The 21,746-nt window shown below is 37.8% G+C and overlaps 1 protein-coding gene across 3 annotated transcripts in view; it reads left to right on the top strand.

The window, feature by feature from the left end:
• UPRT (uracil phosphoribosyltransferase homolog) overlaps positions 1 to 21,746 on the top strand; it is a 39,722-nt gene that overhangs the window by 7,379 nt on the left and 10,597 nt on the right. The window contains exons 2-3 of one of the 3 annotated variants that reach the window (XM_060001771.1): positions 21,192 to 21,242; positions 21,359 to 21,401. In XM_060001771.1, the coding sequence (XP_059857754.1) occupies positions 21,192 to 21,242; positions 21,359 to 21,401 (94 nt within the window). Of the gene's footprint in view, positions 1 to 12,852; positions 12,938 to 21,191; positions 21,243 to 21,358; positions 21,402 to 21,746 lie in introns of all 3 variants that reach the window. The other 2 variants (XM_060001773.1, XM_060001772.1) reach the window with 2 other exon arrangements.

Below are 21,746 nucleotides of genomic sequence, written 5' to 3'. Positions count from 1 at the left end.
AGGAAATCGACAGTGACACAATAATAGTGGGGGACTTTTAACACTTCATTTACACTAATGGACAGATCATCCAGACAGAAAATCAATAAGGAAACAGAAGCTTTAAATGACACAATAGACCAGATGGATTTAACTGATATTTATAGGACATTCCATCCAAAAACAGCAGATTACACTTTCTTCTCAAGTGCACACGGAACATTCTCCAGGATAAGTCACATCTTGTGTCCCAAATCTAGCCTCGGTAAATTTAAGAAAATTAAAATCGTATCAAGCATCTTTTCTGACCACAGCACTATGAGATTAGAAATAAATTACAGGGAAAAAAATGTGAAGAATACAAACACATGGAGGCTAAACAATACGTTACTAAATAACCAAGAGATCACTGAAGAAATCAAAGAGGAAATAAAAAAATATTTAGAGAAAAAAATGACACCTAATTCAGTACTACTTGGATTTAAATTAAATTGTTTTTTAAGTTATGAGTCAGAGGTTTTAATTTAATCATTTGAAAAGGGTGTATTCTTGTTTTAACCTTAATTACATACTCTTTACAAGCCACATTATAATAGCAGCTTCTCTATCTTGAGAAGGAAAATTTTAATGATGTTTTATGTGCCGGCCAGTCTCTTTATTTCATTATTTGCATTGTATGTACATGCCAGTCTGATTGACAGGGAGAGAAATCTCATTAAAATACACCTAAAAACTGGCTACCTTTTAGTAAACGTTCCCTTATTAGAGCAAAATATAGATAATGGCTTTACTCAGGGACTTAAGAGAGCTTCAGTCTGGGAAGAACCTTGGAATACTTCACCTCTATAAGCCTCACTACTTTCTTCACTAAAGAGGTGGTAAGAATAGAATCTACCTTTTAAGATTATGTGAGGATTAGACCAGGTAATGCACGAAAAGTGCTTAATACTTGGCACCAAAGAAGCTTTTAATAAATGATGCCCTGTGGGAATGAAGGGAGTAATATATGTATAATATTACGTACCTGCTGTAACTTTTGGACCTTTTAAGAAAAGCCTTTTAAATAAATCTTGTACACTTGGGTGTGTGTGTGTGTGTGTGTGTGTACAGTTATTAAATGAATTTTCTTTAAAAAAGAAGAGGAGAGGTTGTCAAGTTTATTCTGAATAGAGAGAAGTAGCAGATAGTGATCAAATGGAAGTTTCTGCTGTAGAAATTGAAGTGTAATTGCCCCAGGAGAGGATGTCTTCCAACACACTAGAGAATCCCTCTAGTGGTGGTGATGATGGTGGTGGTGATGGTGGTGGTGGTAGTAGTAATAGCAGCAGCAGCAGTAGTAGTAGTGAGGTCTAGTAAGAAGAGGGGAGAGGATCTCTACTTGAAGTCTTAATTTTTTAATATTATAAAGACATTCCTCTCATAGTTCCATATGTTATGGATGATAAGTAAATACCTATTAGCCTTTTGGAAGAAAGGTCAGAGATTTCTCTTGATTTCATCTTCGTTGGGGTTTGCTATGAGATGTACGTGTCTTAAAATATATAAATATACAATTGCTATAGCCTCTCTGGAAATTTTAAAGTGCTTTATAGACGGTCTTAAGTAGGGAAGAGTCTGGTTTACCAAATCCACATTAAAATGAGGATTTGGCTTCTGGTATGATTCTCATTCTTTTGTTGTTTCTGTGTGAAGATCATTTTTTTAAAAAATGGCTACCTTTGGCTTTCATTTTGTTACTATAGATGTGTGACATATTTGTTGGGGGGAGTGTCAAGAAAAGTATATTCTCAGATATGGTTAGGTCTGCATTGTTAATCCTATATGGGGTTTGCACAATTTAAAAGATACTCTGCCTAACATTAGTTAGATTTCTATGCTCTGAATTATGAGCACCTGGATCTCACTGTTTAAATATTTGAATATATTTTAGAATATTCCAGGGATGTGTGTCAGTGTGTGTGTTGCTTTGTGATAATTTTGCATTAGATATTATTTGGGACAGTTATCAGATACAAGATGATTAAAATCTCTTTCAAAACTTTGTTTCCAGTATGATAGATTTTTTTGTCTCAAAAGTGGTTTTGAGACAAAAGTGTATAGAGTTATGATTTGAAACAAAGCATATGGAGTCAATAAGACCTGGGGTCTGGTTTACATTAAAACATCTTTATTAACACATACTTTAGCCAGTGTTGGGCCTAAAGTAGGGGTCCAAAGATTATGTGCAACTCAGTTGATCCAACAAGTAAATATCTGTTTTATGAAACTCTAGTGTTAACAGTGTAAGGGATATAGATGTGGATATTGCAGACCACTGTGGGTTTTTTGTTGTTGTTTGTTTGTTTGTTTGTTTTACATCTTTATTGGAGGATAATTGCCTTACAATGGTGTGTTAGTTTCTGCTTTATAACAAAGTGAATCAGTTATACATATACATATATTCCCATATCTCTTCCCTCTTGCATCTCCCTCCCTCCCACTCTCACTATCCCACCCCTCTAGGTGGTCACAGAACACCGAGCTGATCTCCCTGTGCTACGCGGCTGCTTCCCACTAGCTATCTATTTTACGTTTGGTAGTGTATATATGTCCATGCCACTCTCTCACTTTGTCACAGCTTACATTTCCTCCTCCCCATATCCTCAAATCCATTCTCTAGTAGATCTGTGTCTTTATTCCTGTCTTATCCTTAGGTTTTTCATGACATTTTTTCCCTTAAATTCCATATATATGTGTTAGCATACGGTATTTGTCTTTCTCTTTCTGACTTACTTCACTCTGTATGACAGACTCTAGGTCCATCCACCTTATTACAAATAGCTCAAATTCATTTCTTTTTATGGCTGAGTAATATTCCATTGTATATATGTGCCACATCTTCTTTATCCATTCATCAGATGATGGACACGTAGGTTGTTTCCATCTCCGGGCTATTGTAAATAGAGCTGCAATGAACATTTTGGTACATGACTCTATTAGAATTATGGTTTTCTCAGGGTATATGCCCAGTAGTGGGATTGCTGAGTCATATGGTAGTTCTATTTGTAGTTTTTTAAGGACCTCCATACTGTTTTCCATAGTGGCTGTACCAATTCACATTCCCACCAGCAATGCAAGAGTGTTCCCTTTTCTCCACACCCTCTCCAGCATTTATTGTTTCTAGATTCTTTGATGATGGCCATTCTAACTGGTGTTAGATGATATCTCATTGTACTGTTGCTTTGCATTTCTCTAATGATTAATGATGTTGAGCATTCTTTCATGTATTTTTTGGCAATCTGTATATCTTCTTTGGAGAAATCGCTATTTAGGTCTTCTGCCCATTTTTGGAATGGGTTGTTTGTTTTTCTGTTATTGAACTACATGAGCTGTTTGTAAATTTTGGAGATTAATCCTTTGTCAGTTGCTTCATTTGCAAATATTTTCTCCCATTCAGAGGGTTGCCTTTTGGTCTTGCTTATGGTTCCCTTTCCTGTGCAAAAGCTTAGAAGTTTCATTAGGTCCAGTTTCTTTATTTATGTTTTTATTTCCATTTTCTAGGAGGTGGTTAAAAAAGGATCTTGCTGTGATTTATGTCATAGAGTGTTCTGCCTATGTTTTCCTATAAGAGTTTGATAGTTTCTGTCCTTACATTTAGGTCTTTAATCCATTTTGAGCTTATTTTTGTGTATGCTGTTAGGGAGTGATCTAATCTCATACATTTACATGTACCTGTCCAGTTTTCCAAGCACCACTTATTGCAGAGGCTGTCCTTTCTCTACTGTACATTCCTGCCTCCTTTATCAAAGATAAGGTGACCATCTGTGTGAGGGTTTATCTCTGGGCTCTCTATCCTTTTCCATTGATCTATATTTCTGTTTTTGTGCCACTACCATACTGTCTTGATTACTGTAGCTTTGTAGTATTGTCTGAAGTCAGTGAGCCAGATTCCTCAAGCTCCGCTTTTCTTTCTCAAGATTGCTTTGGCTATTCAGGGTCTTTTTTGTTTCCATACAAATTGTGAAATTTTTTGTTCTAGTTCTGTGAAAAATGCCAGTGGTAGTTTGATAGGGATTGCATTGCATATATAGATTGCTTTGGGTAGTAGAGTCATTTTCACAATGTTGATTCTTCCAATCCAAGAACATGGTATATCTCTCCATCTATTTGTATCATCTTTAATTTCTTTCATCAGTGTCTTATAATTTTCTGCATACAGGTCTTTTGTCTCCTTAGGTAGGTTTATTCCTAGATATTTTATTATTTTTGTTGCAGTGGTACATAGGAGTGTTTTCTTGATTTCACTTTCAGATTTTTCATCATTAGTGTATAGGAATGCCAGAGATTTCTGTGCATTAATTTTGTATCCTGCTACTTTACCAAAGTCATTGATTAGCTCTAGTAGTTTTGTGGTAGCATCTTTAGGATTCTCTATGCATAGTATCATGTCATCTGCAAACAGTGACAGCTTTACTTCTTTTCCGATTTGGATTCCTTTTATTTCCTTTTCTTCTCTGATTGCTGTGGCTGAAACTTCCAAAACTATGTTGAATAAGAGTGGTGAGAGTGGGCAACCTTGTCTTGTTCCTGATCTTAGTGAAAATGCTTTCAGTTTTTCACCATTGAGGACGATGTTGGCTGTGTGTTTGTTATATATGGCCTTTATTATGTTGAGGAAACTTCCCTCTATGCCTACTTTCTGGAGAGTTTTTATCATAAATGTGTGTTGAATTTTGTCAAAAGCTTTCTCTGCGTCTCTTGATATGACCATATGGTTTTTCTTCTTCAATTTGTTAATATGGTGTATCACATTGATTGATTTGTGTATATTGAAGAAACCTTGCATTCCTGGAAAAAACCCCACTCGATCATGGTGTATGATCCTTTTAATGTGCTGTTGGGTTCTGTTTGCCAGCATTTTGTTGAGGATTTTTGCATCTATGTTCATCAGTGATATTGGCCTGTTGTTTTCTTTCTTTGTGACATCCTTGTCTGGTTTTGATATCAGGCTATGGTGGCCTCGTAGAATGAGTTTGGGAGTGTTCCTCCCTCTGCTGTATTTTGGAAGAGTTTGAGAAGGATAGGTGTTAGCTCTTCTCTAAATGTTTGATAGAATTCACCTGTGAAGCCATCTGGTCCTGGGCTTTCTTTGTTGGAAGATTTTAAATCACAGTTTCAATTTCAGTGCTTGTGATGGTCTGTTCATATTTACTATTTCTTCCTGATACAGTTTTGGCAGGTTGTGCATTTCTAAGAATTTGTCCATTTCTTCCAGGTTGTCCATTTTATTGCCATAGAGTTGCCTGTAGTAATCTCTCATGATCTTTTGTATTTCTGCAGTGTCAGTTCTTACTTCTCCATTTTCATTTCTAATTCTATGGATTTGAGTCTTCTCCCTTTTTTTCTTGTTGAGCCTGGCTAATGGTTTATCAATTTTGTTTATCTTCCCAAAGAACCAGCTTTTAGTTTTATTGATCTTTGCTGTCGTTTCCTTCATTTCTTTTTCATTTATTTCTGATCTGATCTTTATGATTTCTTTCCTTCTGCTAACTTTGGATTTTTTTTGTACTTTTTACTCTAATTGCTTTAGATGCAAGATTAGCTTGTTTATTCGAGATTTTTCCTGTTTCTTAAGGTAGAATGGTATTGGTATAAACTTCCCTCTTAGAACTGCTTTTGCTGCATCCCATAGGTTTTGGGTCATCGTGTCTCCATTGTCATTTGTTTCTAGGTATTTTTTGATTTCCTCTTTGATTTCTTCAGTGATAACTTCGTTATTAAGTAGTGCATTATTTAGCCTCCATATGTTTGTAGTTTTTACAGGTCTTTTTCTGTAATTGATATCTAGTCTCATAGCGTTGTGGTCGGAAAAGATACTTGATACGATTTCAAGTTTCTTAAATTTACCAAGGCTGGATTTGTGACCCAAGATATGATCTATCCTGGAGAGTGTTCCATGAGCACTTGAGAAAAATGTGTATTCTGTTGTTTTTGGATGGAATGTCCTATAAATATCAATTAAGTGTTTCTTGTTTAGTGGATCATTTAAAGCTTGTGTTTCCTTACTTATTTTCATTTTGGATGATCCGTTCATTGGTGAAAGTGGGGTGTAAAAATCCCCTACTATGAATGTGTTACTGTCGATTTCCTCTTTTTTTTTACATCTTTATTGGAGTATAATTACTTTACAATTGTGTGTTAGTTTCTGCTTTATAACAAAATGAATCAGTTGTACATATACATATGTTCCCATATCTCTTCCCTCTTGCATCTCCCTCCCTTCCACCCTCCCTATAGCACCCATCCAGGCGGTCACAAAGCCCTGAGCTGATATCCCTGTGCTATACGGCTGCTTCCCACTGGCTATCTACCTTACGTTTGGCAGTGTGTATATATATATATACACTATATATATAGTGAGAGAGCCTCTCTCTCGCTTTGTCACAGCTTACCCTTCCCCCTCCTCGTATCCTCAAGTCCATTCTCTAGTAGGTCTGTGTCTTTATTCCTGTCTTACCCCTAGGTTCTTCATGACATTTTTTTCCTTAAATTCCATATATATGTGTTAGCATACTGTAGTTGTCTTTCTCTTTCTGACTTACTTCACTCTGTATGACAGACTCTAGCTCTATCCACCTCATTACAAATAGCTCAATTTCGTTTCTTTTTATGGATGAGTAATATTCCATTGTATATATGTGCCACGTCTTCTTTATCCATTCATCCGATGATGGACACTTAGGTTGTTTCCATCACCGGGCTATTGTAAATAGAGCTGCAATGAACATTTTGGTACATGACTATTTTTGAATTATGGTTCTCTCAGTGTGTATGCCCAGTAGTGGGATTGCTGGGTTATATCATAGCTCTATTTGTAGTTTTTTAAGGAACCTCCATACTGTTCTCCATAGTGGCTGTACCAATTCACATTCCCACCAGCAGTGCAAGAGTGTTCCCTTTACTCCACACCCTCTCCAGCATTTATTGTTTCTAGATTCTTTGATGATGGCCATTCTGACTGGTGTGAGATGATATCTCCTTGTAGTTTTGATTTACATTTCTCTAATGAATAATGATGTTGAACATTCTTTCATGTGTTTGTTGGCAGTCTGTATATCTTCTGTGGAGAAATGTCTATTTAGGTCTTCTGCCCATGTTTGGATTGAGTTTTTTGATTTTATGTTATTGAGCTGCAGGAGATGCTTATAAATTTTGGAGATTAATCCTTTGTCAGTTGCTTCATTTGCAAATATTTTCTCCCATTCAGAGGGTTGTCTTTTGGTCGTGTTTATGGTTTCCTTTGCTCTGCAAAAGCTTTGAAGTTTCATTAGGTCCCATTTGTTTATTTTTGATTTTATTTCCATTTCTCTAGGAGGAGGGTCTAATAGGATCTTGCTGCAATTTATGTCATAGAGTGTTCTGCCTATGTTTTCCTCTAAGAGCTTGAAAGTTTCTGGTGCTACATTTAGGTCTTTAATCCATTTTGAGCTTATTTTTGTGTATGGTGTTTGGGAGAGATCTAATCTCATACTTTCACATGTACTTGTCCACTTTTCCCAGCACCACTTATTGAAGAGGCTGTCCTTTCTCCACTGTACATTCTTGCCTCCTTTATCAAAGATAAGGTGACCATATGTGTGTGGGTTTATCTCTGGGCTTTCTGTCCTTTTCCTTTGATCTATGTTTCTGTTTTTGTGCCAGTACCATACTGTCTTGATTACTGTAGCTTTGTACTGTAGTCTGAAGTCAGGCAGCCTGATTCCTCCAGCTCCGTTTTTCATTTTCAAGATTGCTGTGGCTATTTGGGGTCTTTTTGTTTCCATACAAATTGTGAAATTTTTTGTTCTAGTTCTATGAAAAATACCAGTGGTAGTTTGATAGGGATTGCATTGAATATATAGATTGCTTTGGGTAGTAGAGTCATTTTCACAATGTTGATTCTTCCAATCCAAGAACATGGTATATCTCTCCATCTATTTGTATCATCTTTAATTTCTTTCATCAGTATCTTATAATTTTTGGCATACAGGTCTTTTGTCTCCGTAGGTAGGTTTATTCCTAGATATTTTATTATTTTTGTTGCAATGGTACATGGGAGTGTTTTGTTGATTTCACTTTCAGATTTTTCATCATTAGTGTATAGGAATGCCAGAGATTTTTGTGCATTAATTTTGTATCCTGCTACTTTACCAGAGTCATTGATTACCTCTAGTAGTTTTGTGGTAGCATCTTTAGGATTCTCTATGTATAGTATCATGTCATCTGCAAACAGTGACAGCTTTACTTTTTCTTTTCCAATTTGGATTCCTTTTATTTGCTTTTCTTCTCTGATTGCTGTGTCTGAAACTTCCAAAACTATGTTGAATAAGAGTGGTGAGAGTGGGCAACCTTGTCTTCTTCCTGATCTTAGTGGAAATGCTTTCAGTTTTTCACCATTGAGGACGATGTTGACTGTCGGTTTGTCATACATGGCCTTTATTATGTTGAGGAACGTTCCCTCTCTGCCTACTTTCTCCAGGACTTTTTATCATAAATTGTTGTTGAATTTTGTCGAAAGCTTTCTCTGCATCTATTGAGATGATCGTGCGGTTTTTCTCCTTCAGTTTGTTGATATGGTGGATCACATTGATTGGTTTGCGTATATTGAACAATCCTTGCATTCCTGGAATAAACCCCACTTGATCATGGTGTATGATTCTTTTAATGTGTTGTTGGATTCTGTTTGCTAGTATTTTGTTGAGGATATTTGCATCTATGTTCATCAGTGATATTGGCCTGTAGTTTTCTTTCTTTGTGACATCCTTGTCTAGTTTTGGTATCAAGGTGATGGTGGCCTCGTAGAATGAGTTTGGGAATGTTCCTCCCTCTGCTATATTTTGGAAGAGTTTGAGAAGGATAGGTGTTAGCTCTTCTCTAAATGTTTGATAGAATTCACCTGTGAAGCCATCTGGTCCTGGGCTTTTGTTTGTTGGAAGATTTTTAATCACAGTTTCAATTTCAGTGCTTGTGATTTTTCTGTTCATATATTCTATATTTTCCTGGTTCAGTCTCAGAAGTTTATGCATTTCTAAGAATTTGTCCTTTTCTTCCAGGTTGTCCATTTTATTGGCCTAGAGTTGCCTGTAGTAATCTCTCATGATCTTTTGTATTTGTGCAGTGTCAGTTGTTACTTCTCCTTTTTCATTTCCAATTCTATTGATTTGAGTCTTCTTCCTTTTATTCTTGATCAGTCTGGCTAATGATTTATCAATTTTGTTTACCTTCTCAAAGAACCAGCTTTTAGTTTTATTGATCTTTGCTATCATTTCCTTCATTTATTTTTCATTTATTTCTGATCTGATTTTTATAATTTCATTCCTTCTGCTAACTTTGGGGTTTTTTTTGTTCTTCTTTGTCTTATTGCTTTAGGTGCAAGGTTACTTTGTTTATTTGAGATGTTTCCTGTATCTTAAGGTAGGATTGTATTGCTATAAACTTTCCTCTTAGAACTCCTTTTGCTGCATCCCATAGATTTTTGTTCGTCGTGTCTTCATTGTCATTTGTTTCAATGTATTTTTTGATTTCCTCTTTTATTTTTTCAGTGATCACTTCGTTATTAAGTACTGTATTGTTAACCCTCCATGTGTTTGTATTTTTTACAGATCTTTTTCTGTAATTGATATCTAGTCTCCTAGCATTGTGGTCGGAAAAGATACTTGATACAATTTTAATTTTCTTAAATTTACCAGGCTTGATTTGTGACCCAAGATATGATCTATCCTGCAGAATGTTTCATGAGCACTTGAGAAAATGTGTATTCTGTTGTTTTTGGATGGAATGTTCTATATCTCAATTAAGTCCATCTTTTTTAGTGTATCATTTATAGCTTCTGTTTCCTTATTTATCTTCATTTTGGATGATCTGTTCATTGGTGAAAGTGAGGTTTTAAAGTCCTCTACTATGATTGTGTTACTATCGATTTCCCCTTTTATGGCTGTTAGTATTTGCCTTATGTATTGAGGTGCTCCTATGTTGGGTGCATAAATATTTACAATTGTTATATCTTCTTCTTGGATCAATACCTTGATCATTATGTAGTGTCTTTCTTTGTCTCTTCTAATAGTCTTTATTTTAAAGTCTATTTTTCCTGATATGAGAATTGATACTACAGCTTTCTTTTGTTTTCCATTTGCATGGAATATATTTTTCCATCCCCTCACTTTCAGTCTTATGTGTCTCTAGGTCTGAAGTGGGTCTCTTGTAGACAGCATATATATGGGTCTTGTCTTTGTATCCATTCAGCCAGTCTGTGTCTTTTGGTGGGAGCATTTAGTCCATTTACATTTAAGGTAATTATTGATATGTATGTTCCTATTCCCATTTTCTTAAGTGTTTTGGTTTGTTATTGTAAGACTTTTCCTTCTCTTGTGTTTCTTGCCTAGAGAAGGTCCTTTAACCTTTGCTATAAAGCTGGTTTGGTGGTGCTGAACTCTCTCAGCTTTTGCTTGTCTGTAAAGGTTTTAATTTCTCCATCAAATCTGAATGAGATCCTTTCTGGGTAGAGTAATCTTGGTTGCAGGTTTTTCTCCTTCATCACTTTAAATATGTCCTGCCAGTCCCTTCTGACTTGCATAGTTTCTGCTGAAAGATCAGCTGTTAACCTTATGGGGATTCCCTTGTGTGTTATTTGTTGTTTTTCCCTTGCTGCTTTTAATTTGTTTTCTTTTTATTTATTTTTTGACAGTTTGATTAATGTGTGTCTTGGTGTGTTTCTTCTTGTATTTATCCTGTATGGGACTCTCTGTGCTTCCTGGACTTGATTAACTATTTCCTTTCCCATATTAGGGAAGTTTTCAACTATAATCTCTTCAAATATTTTCTCAGTCCCTTTCTTTTTCTCTTCTTCTTCTGGAACCCCTATAATTCGAATGTTGGTGCGTTTGATGTTGTCCCAGAGGTCTCTGAGACTGTCATCAGTTCTTTTCATTCTTTTTTCTTTATTCTGCTCTGCAGTAGTTACTTCCACTATTTTATCTTCCAGGTCACTTATCCGTTCTTCTGCCTCAGTTATTCTGCTATTGATCCCTTCTAGAGTATTTTTAATTTCATTTATTGTGTTGTTCTTCGTTGCTTGTTTCATCTTTAATTCTTCTAGGTGCTTGTTAAATGTTTCTTGTATTTTCTGTATTCTATTTCTAAGATTTTGGATTATCTTTACTATCATTATTCTGAATTCTTTTTCAGGTGGCTTGCCCATTTCCTCTTCATTTGTTAGGTCTGGTGGGTTTTTATCTTGCTCCTTCATCTGCTGTGTGTTTTTCTGCCTTTTCATTTTGCTTATCTTACTGTTTTGGGGATCTCCTTTTTGCAGGCTGCGGATTCGTAATTCCCGTTGTTTTTGGTGTCTTTCCCCAGTGGGTTAGGTTGGTTCAGTGGGTTGTGTAGGCTTCCTGGTAGAGGGGAGTAGTGCCTGTGTTCTGGTGGATGAGGCTGGTTCTTGTCTTTCTGGTGGGCAGGTTCACGTCTGGTGGTGTGTTTTGGGGTGTCTGTGGACTTATGATTTTAGGCAGCCTCTCTGCTAATGGGTGGGGTTGTGTTCCTCTCTTGCTAGTTGTTTGGCATAGGGTGTCCAGCACTGTAGCTTGCTGGTCGTTGAGTGAAGCTGGGTGTTGGTGTTGAGATGGACATCTCTGGGAGATTTTCGCCATTTGATATTATGTGGAATTGGGAGGTCTCTTGTGGACTAGTGTCCTGAGGTTGGGTCTTCCACCTCAGAGGCACAGCACTGACTCCTGGCTGCAGCACCAAGAGCCTTTCATCCACGCGGCTGGTTGCAGGTATTGATGTATATGCCCACCTTGAGATATTCCACTACTTTGTCTAAGTTGCCTGCTCTGGCAGCACGGAGTAAGCTTGCATTGCTGTCAGACATGTTTCGCCCCTTCAGTCCAGAAATTGTGCTTGAAGTGTCTGCTCAGAAATCCCAAATGATGCTGCTGATTGATGTGGATAATTTAAACATAAAACCATAACCCAGAATGAGGACTGCGACAGCCACTGGTCACAAACCCGTGCGGTGTGACTGTGGGTTTTTAAGGAATGCAACCCACTTACTGTATTCTAACTGTACTTTAATTTCTAAATTGATTTAAGTAAACAGTGTCCATCTGAAGCCTGTCAAAAACAACAGGGGATAAGTTAGTAATTACTGTTTGTAGTGGGATGACCTGGAGCAGTGACTACTTTAACTGGAAGTCAAATAGCTATGAAGAGATAACAGTTCACATTAGGTTCTCATAGCGTGTACCTTTTTTGGAATGTAGAGAAGTGCTTATCATCCAGAAGTTATCAGATGATGCTGATACTTTTGAGGAGAGTGTGAAGATGTTACAATGTCTGTTTCTAAAGTAAAATAATGAATTTGGGCAACTCTGATCAATTAACCTAACTTTTCTATGTAATATATTTGTGTAACTGTTTAAAAATTAAAGACAAACATTTCAGATGTGTTCTCAAGATATACTATTGAATATTTCTTTAAGACAAATCCAGACTTATCTTCCCTATTGAAAAACTGTGTTCTGGCTACTTAGACAAGTTTATGTAGGTCTAGCAAATGGGGAAGTAGGCGTCAGTCTTTTTTTCTTTTTTCTTGGTAGTTCGCTGACTTTTACTTCTTTGACAAGCATGTTGTGAAGGTTAATTATAGAAATGAAAGGTGAAAGTGTAATATTATTAGTATAGTTTCATTTGAAAACCACAGTACATAAAGCCTGTTTTAAATGGGCTGTCTATGTGTAGGTGTGTGGATAGAGTTTTCTGAGTTTAGGGAGTATTTATATATAAAGAATACAGACTTAGGGATTTTGGAAGATGGCAGAAGAGTAAGATGCGAGATCACCTTCCTCCCCACAGATACACCAGAAATACATCTACACGTGGAAGAACTCATACAGAACACCTCCTGAATGCTGGCAGAAGACCTCAGACCTCCCAAAAGGCAAGAAACTCCCCACATACCTGGGTAGGGCAAAAGAAAAAAGAATAAACAGAGACAAAAGGATAGGGACAGGACCTGCACCATTGGGAGGGAGATGTGAAGGAGGAAAGGTTTCCACACACTAGGAAGCCCCTTCGTGGGCAGAGACTGCGGGTGGCGGAGGGGGAAAAGCTTCGGAGCCACGGAGGAGAGAACAGCAACAGGGGTGCAGAGGGCAAAGTGGAGAGATTCCCGCACAGAGGATCAGTGGACCAGCACACACCAGCTCAAGAGGCTTGTCTGCTCACCCGCCGGAGTGGGCAGGGCTGGGAGCTGAGGCTTGGGCTTCGGTCAGAGTGCAGGGAGAGGACTGGGGTTGGCGGCATGAGCACAGCCTGCAGGGCGTTAGTGCACCACGGCTAGGCGGGAGGGAGTCCGGGGAAAAGTCTGGACCTGCCGAAGAGGCAAGAGACTTTTTCTTCCCTCTTTGTTTCCTGGTGTGGGAGGAGAGGGGATTAAGAGCGCTGCTTAAAGGAGCTCCAGAGACGGGCGTGAGCCGCAGCTAAAAGCACGGACCACAGAGACGGGCATAAGATGCTAAGGCTGTTGCTGCCGCCACTAAGAAGCCTGTGTGTGAACACAGGTCACTATCCACACGCCCCTTCCGGGGAGCCTGTGCAGCCCGCCACTGCCAGGGTCCTGGGATCCAGGTACAACTTCCCCGGGAGAATGCATGGCGCGCCTCAAGGCTCTGCCACCGCAGGTTCACCCCACACTCCGTACCCCTCCCTCCCGCGGCCTGAGTGAGCCAGAGTCCCTGAAGCAGCTGCTCCTTTAACCCCGTCCTGTCTGAGCGAAGAACAGACGCCCTCCGGCGACCTACACTCAGAGGCGGGGCCAAATCCAAAGCTGAGCCCCGGGAGCTGAGAGAACAAAGAAGAGAAAGGGAAGGCTCTCCCAGCATCCTCGGAAGCAGCGGATTAAAGCTCCACAATCAACTTGATGTACCCTGCATCTGTGGAATACCTGAATAGACAACAAATCATCCAAAATTGAGGAGGTGGACTTTGAGAGCAAGATTAATGATTTTTTTCCCCTTTTCCTCTTTTTGTGAGTGTGTATGTGTATCCTTCTGTGTGAGATTTTGTCTGCATAGCTTTGCTTCCACCATTTGTTGTAGGGTTCTATCCATCCTTCTTTAAAAATTTTTTTCTTAATATTTTTTATTTTAGTAACTTTATTTTATTTTTATTTTATTTTACTTTATCTTCTTTCTTTCCTTCCTTCCCTCCTTTAGACAACAAATCACCCCAAATTGAGTAGGTGGACTTTGAGAGCAAGATTTATGATTTTTTCCCCTTTTCCTCTTTTTGTGAGTGTGTATGTGTATGCTTCTGTGTGAGATTTTGTCTGTATAGCTTTGCTTCCACCATTTGTTGTAGGGTACTATCTGTCCATTTTTTTTTAATGTTTTCTTCTTAATAGTTATGTTTTACTTTAATAACTTTCTTTTATTTTATCTTACTTTATTTTATTTTACTTTATCTTCTTTCTTTCTTTTTTCCTTCCTTCCCTCCTTCCTTCTTCCCTCTCTCCCTCCCTCCCTCCCTCCTTTCTTCCTTCCTTTCTTTCTTCCTTTCTTTCTTTCTACTTCTACTAATTCTTTCTTTCTTTCTACTTTTTCTCCCTTTTATTCTGAGCCGTGTGGATGAAGGGCTGTAGGTGCTGCAGCCAGGAGTCAGTGCTGTGCCTCTGAGGTGGGAGAGCCAACTTCAGGACACTGGTCCACAAGAGACCTCCCAGCTCCACGTAATATCAAATGGCGAAAATGTCCCAGAAATCTCCATCTCAACACTAGCAGCCAGCTTCACCCAACGACCAACAAGCTACAGTGCTGCACACCCTATACCAAACAACTAGCAAGACAGGAACACAACCCCACCCATTAGCAGAGAGGCTGCCTAAAATCATAATAAGTCGACAGACACCCAGAAACACACCAACAGACGTGGACTTGCCCACCAGAAAGACAAGATCCAGCCTCATCCACCAGAACACAGACACTAGTTCCCTCCACCAGGAAGCCTACACAGCCCACTGAACCAACCTTAGCCACTGGGGACAGACACCAAAAACAACGGGAACTATGAACCTGCAGCCTGCAAAAAGGAGATCCCAAACACAGTAAGATAAACAAAATGAGAGGACAGAAAAACACACATCAGTTGAAGGAGCAAGATAAAAACGCACCAGACCTAACAAATGAAGAGGAAATATGCAGTCTACCTGAAAAAGAATTCAGAATAATGATAGTAAAGATGATCCAAAATCTTAGAAATAGAATACAGAAAATACAAGAAACATTTAACAAGGACCTAGAAGAACTAAAGATGAAACAAACAATGATGAACAACACAATAAATGAAATTAAAAATACTCTAGATGGGATCAATAGCAGAATAACTGAGGCAGAAGATGGGTAAGTGGCCTGGAAGATAAAATAGTGGAAATAACTACTGTAGAGCAGAATATAGAGAAAAGAATGAAAAGAACTGAGGACAGTCTCAGCGACCTCTGGGACAACATCAAACGCAACAACATTCGAATTATAGGGGTTCCAGAAGAAGAAAAGAAAAAGAAAGGGACTGAGAAAATATTTGAAGAGATTATAGTTGAAAACTTCCCTAATATGGGAAAGGAAATAGTTAATCAACTCCAGGAAGCACAGAGAGTCCCATACAGGATAAATCCATGAGAAACATGCCAAGACACATATTAATCAAGCTGTCAAAAAATAAATAAAAAGAAAACATATTAAAAGCAGCAAGGGAAAAACAACAAATAACACACAAGGGAATCCCCATAAGGTTAACAGCTGATCTCGCAGCAGAAACTCTGTAAGCTAGAAGGGACTGGCAGGACATATTTAAAGTGATGAAGTAGTAAAAACCTTCAACCAAGATTACTCTACCCAGAAAGGATCTCATTCAGATTTGATGGAGAAATTAAAACCTTTACAGACAAGCAAAAGCTGAGAGTGTTCAGCACCACCAAACCAGGTTTACAAGTGCTAAATGAACTTCTCTAGGCAAGAAACACAAGAGAAGGAAAAGACCTACAACAACGAACCCAAAACAATTAAGAAAATGGGAATAGGAACATACATATCGATAATTACCTTAAATGTAAATGGAATAAATGCTCCCACCAAAAGACACAGATTGGCTGAATGGATACGAAAACGAGACCCATATATACGCTATCTGCAAGAGACCCACTTCAGACTTAGAGACACATACAGACTGATAGTAAGTGGATGGTAAAAGATATTCCATGCAAATGGAAAGCAAAAGAAAGCTGGAGTAGCAATTCTCATATCAGAGAAAATAGACTTTAAAATAAAGACTATTAGAAGAGACAAAGAAGGACACTACATAATGATCAAGGGATCGCTCCAAGAAGCAAGTATAGCTATTGTAAATATCTATGCAGCCAACACAGGAGCACCTCAATACATAAGGCAAATACTAACAGCCATAAAAGGGGAAATCGACAGTAACACGTTCATAGCAGGGGACTTTAACACCCCACTTTCACCAATGGACACATCATCCAAAATGAAAACAAATAAGGAAACACAAGCTTTAAATGATACATTAAACAGGATGGACTTAATTGATATTTAAAGGACATTCCATCCAAAAACAACAGAATACACATTTTTCTCAAGTGCTCATGAAACATTCTCCAGGATAGATCATATCTTGTGTCACAAATCAAGCCTTGGTAAATTTAAGAAAATTGAAATTGTATCAAGTATCTTATCTGACCACAGCGCTATGAGACTAGATATCAATTACAGGAAAATATCTGTAAAAATACAAACACACGGAGGCTAAACAATACATGACTTACTAATGAAGTGATAACTGAAGAAATCAAACAGGAAATCAAAAAATACGTAGAAACAAATGACAATGGAGACACGATGACCCAAAACCTATGGGATGCAGCAAAAGCAGTTCTAAGACGGAAGTTTATAGCAATACAGTCCTACCTTAAGAAACAGGAAACATCTCAAATAAACAACCTAACCTTGCACCTAAAGCAATTAGAGAAAGAAAAACAAAAAAACCCCAAAGTTAGCAGAAGGAAAGTAATCATAAAGATCAGATCAGAAATAAATGAAAAAGAAATGAAGGAAACGATAGCAAAGATCAATAAAACTAAAAGCTGGTTCTTTGAGAAGATAAACAAAATTGATAAACCATTAGCCAGACTCATCAAGCAAAAAAGGGAGAAGACTCAAATCAATAGAATTAGAAATGAAAAAAGAGAAGTAACAAGTGACACTGCAGAATTACAAAAGATCAGGAGAGATTACTACAAGCAGCCCTCTGCCAAAAAAATGGACAAACTGGAAGAAATGGTCAAATTCTTAGAAATGCACAACCTGCCAAGACTGAATCAGGAAGAAATAGAAAACATGAACAGACAAATCACAAGCACTGAAATTGAAACTGTGATTAAAAATCTTCCAATAAACAAAAGCCCAGGGCCAGTTGGCTTCACAGGCGAATTCTATTAAACATTTAGAGAAGAGCTAACACCTGTCCTTCTCAAACTCTTCCAAAATATAGCAGAGGGAGGAACACTCCCAAACTCATTCTACGAGGCCACCATCAGCCTGATACCAAAACCAGAGAAGGATGTCACAAAGAAAGAAAACTACAGGCCAATATCACTGATGAACATAGATGCAAAAATCCTCAACAAAATACTAGCAAACAGAATCCAACACATTAAACGGATCATACACCATGATCAAGTGGGGTTTATTCCAGGAATGCAAGGATTGTTCATTATACGCAAATCAATCAACGTGATATACCATATTAACATATTGAAGGAGAAACACCATATGATCATCTCAATAGATGCAGAGAAAGCTTTCGACAGAATTCAACACCCATTTATGATAAAAACCCTGCAGGAAGTAGACATAGAGTGAACTTTCCTCAACATAATAAAGGCCATATATGACAAGCCCACATCCAACATCATCCTCAATGGTGAAAAACTGAAAGCATTTCCACTAAGATCAGGAAGAAGACAAGGTTGCCCACTCTCACCACTCTTATTCAACATAGTTTTGGAAGTTTTAGCCACAGCAATCAGAGAAGAAAAGGAAATAAAGGAATCGAAATCGGAAAAGAAGAAGTAAAGCTGTCACTGTTTGCAGACGACATGATACTATATATAGAGGATCCTAAAGATGCTACCAGAAAACTACTAGAGCTAATCAATGAATTTGGTAAAGTAGCAGGATACAAAATTAATGCACAGAAATCTCTGGCATTCCTATACACTAATGATGACTAATCTGAAAGTGAAATCAAGAAAACACTCCCATTTACCACTGCAACAAAAAGATTAAAATATCTAGGAATAAACCTACCTAAGGAGACAAAAGACCTGTTTGCAGAAAATTATAAGACACTCATGAAAGAAATTAAAGATGATACAAATAGATGGAGAGGTATACCATGTTCTTGGATTGGAAGAATCCACATTGTGAAAATGACTCTACTACCCAAAGCAATCTACAGATTCAATGCAATCCCTATCAAACTACCAGTGGCATTTTTCACAGAACTAGAACAAAAAATTTCACAATTTGTATGGAGACAGAAAAGATCCTGAAGAGCCAAAGCAATCTTGAGAACAAAAAACGGAGCTGGAGTAATCAGGCTTCGTGATTTCAGACTATAGTACAAAGCTACAGTAATCAAGACAGTACGGTACTGGCACAAAATGAAAAAGATAGATCAATGGAACAGGATAGAAAGCTCAGAGATAAACCCAGGCACATATGGTCACCTTATCTTTGATAAAGGAGGCAGGAATATACAGTGGAGAAAGGACAGCCTCTTCAATAAGTGGTGCTGGGAAAACTTGACAGGTACTTGTAAAAGTATGAGATTAGATCACTCCCTAACACCATACACAAAAATAAGCTCAAAATGGATTAAAGACCTAAATATAAGGCCAGAAACTATCAAACTCTTAGAGGAAAGCATAAGCAGAACACTCTATGACATAAATCACAGCAAGATCCTTTTTGACTCACTTCCTAGAGAAACAGAAATAAAAACAAAAATAAACAAATGGGACCTAATGAAACTACACAGCATTTGCACAGCAAAGGAAACCATAAACAAGACCAAAAGACAAGCCTCAGAATGGGAGAAAATATTTGCAAATGAAGCAACTGACAAAGGATTAATCTCCATAATTTATAAGCAGCTCATGCAGCTCAATAACAAAAAAAACAAACAACCCAATCCAAAAATGGGCAGAAGATCTAAATAGACATTTCTCCAAAAAAGATATACAGACTGCCAGCAAACACATGAAAGAATGCTCAACATCATTAATAATTAGAGAAATGCAAATCAAAACTTCAATGAGATATCATCTCACACCAGTCAGAATGGCCATCATCAAAAAATCTAGAAACAATAAATGCTGGAGAGGGTGTGGACACGCTTGTGCTGCTGGTGCGAACGTGAATTGGTACAGCCACTATGAAGAACAGTATGGAGGTTCCTTGAAAAACTACAAACAGAGCTACCATATGACCCAGCAATCCCACTACTGGGCATATACCCTGAGAAAACCATAATTCAAAAAGAGTCATGTACCAAAATGTTCATTGCAGCTCTATTTACAGTAGCCCGGAGATGGAAACAACCTAAGTGTCCAACATCGGATGAATGGATAAAGAAGATGTGGCACATATATGCAATGGAATATTACTCATCCATAAAAAGAAACGAAATTGAGCTATTTGTAATGAGGTGGATAGAGCTAGAGTCTGTCATACAGAGTGAAGTAAGTCAGAAAGAGAAAGACAAATACCATATGCTAACACATATATATGGAATTTAAGAAAAAAAATGTCATGAAGAACCTAGGGGTAAGACAGGAATAAAGACACAGACCTACTAGAGAATGGACTTGAGGATATGAGGAGGGGGAAGTCTAAGGTTTGACAAACGAGAGAGAGGCATGGGCATATATACACTACCCAATGTAAGGTAGATAGCTAGTGGGAAGCAGCCGCATAGCTCAGGGAGATCATCTCAGTGCTTTGTGACCACCTGGAGGGGTGGAATAGGGAGGGTGGGAGGGAGGGAGACGCAAGAGGGAAGAGATATGGGAACATATGTATATGTATAACTGATTCACTTTGTTATAAAGCAGAAACTAACACACCATTGTAAAGCAATTATACTCCAATAAAGATGTAAAAAATTAAAATTAAAAAAAGAATACAGGCCTATATTCTTCCTATTGCTCAATTATAGTCCATATTTTAGAGAGTTAGTATCTGTAATAATGATAGAACTGTGGTTACTCTAAGAAACCTAATGCCATTTGTGTCAGGGGTATTTCATTGCTTTTCCCTGTCAGAGAAAGTAAATGAAGCTTGAAAAAGAGTCATGATTAATCGTATAGTGAGATAATATATGCTTGCATATGCCATTTCGATGCTGTGTTGGGGAATATTTTAGGTATGCTATGGATAGGCAGATGGGGATTTTTAAGTACATAAACTGTAAGTCTGTCAGATCATTTAACTTACATGAGAGAAAGAGGAGGAACAATGCTAGGTTTTTACATACAGAAAAAATGTCAGCCTTATAAACATTCTTCTTTTGGCTGGGTAACAGTTTGTGGGTAGGTGCAACCCTCGATTATTATTACTTGGGTACCTCAGGATCTGAAAGTACTGGCCAGAAGGAAGTGTACAGGAAGTAGGTAGAAAGATGTACGGAATAAACTATTTGGTTGAAAAACAGGCAAAGGGAAAAAGTTATCAATAGTTTGAGAAAGGTCTTGGAAATTAGGTTATGTCTTCTTGAAAGCAATGGCAGAAACAGAGGATTTACTTGTTTGTGCCATTCTCATTCCAAAAAGGATTAGAGACAGAGTATCAATAGATGGGTTACTTATGTTGGTAATAGGGTTTTAGATCAAGGTGAATGGTGTGCGAGAATGGGGAGAACCTGGTTTTCTAACTGCAAAGTTTTTTTCTTAACTTGAGCTCTGGACTTGCTGCCATCTTCCAGGGGGAACTTGTTCATCTCCTGATTGAAGAGTATATACTTGGGCAGTTCCGTGGGAGACTGCATGATCTTTTCAATTCCTCTCTCTAGTGTTAATATCAAATGAGCATTTTCAATAATATTTACCAAGTCATTCCATTTAGGTTCCTGTATCCTAGTGAAAAATGTCATGTCTCAATAATAGTCTGTTACAGGTAAGCCTTTAAGCTTTTAGCATGTAATACGTTTTAATATCAGAGTTACTATATATATTAAGTAATATTTCACTTTAAAGCTCTAATCTAGACTAAAACTTGTACTTTTTTTTTAGGACAGCCAGTAGAGGGGACTTCATGTTTTCTGCGGATCGTTTGGTAGGTGGATGGAGGCTTTCCATTTTCATTTCACTGTTGTTCCTAGTGATACAATCGTAGTAGGCCAAGGGGCTTTTTTGTTCTAGAGCATTCTGGGGTCAAAAGAGATTGTACCAAGTAACCCACATCTTGCTAGACTTTGCAAGTGTTGTTTCTACTGTTGCATTAAAGCTCTGCCTCAGTCCCATTCACCTCAAAGCATTGTCCATGAACTAATTCTCTGTAGTTCTGAGGTACCACTTACTACCTTTCAAGTGGATCTTGGTAACCTGATCCTGAGGCTTAAATGCCTTCTCTTAGGGCAGTGAAGTGAAGTAAATTAAAAGGAAATCAAAGATGTAAAAG

This window comes from Delphinus delphis, chromosome X (assembly GCF_949987515.2).
Source record: "Delphinus delphis chromosome X, mDelDel1.2, whole genome shotgun sequence".
In the NCBI taxonomy this organism is placed as follows: Eukaryota; Metazoa; Chordata; class Mammalia; order Artiodactyla; family Delphinidae; genus Delphinus; species Delphinus delphis.
The sequence above is the reverse complement of the archived record's forward strand: the minus strand, read 5'-3'. Positions and strand labels throughout refer to the sequence as shown.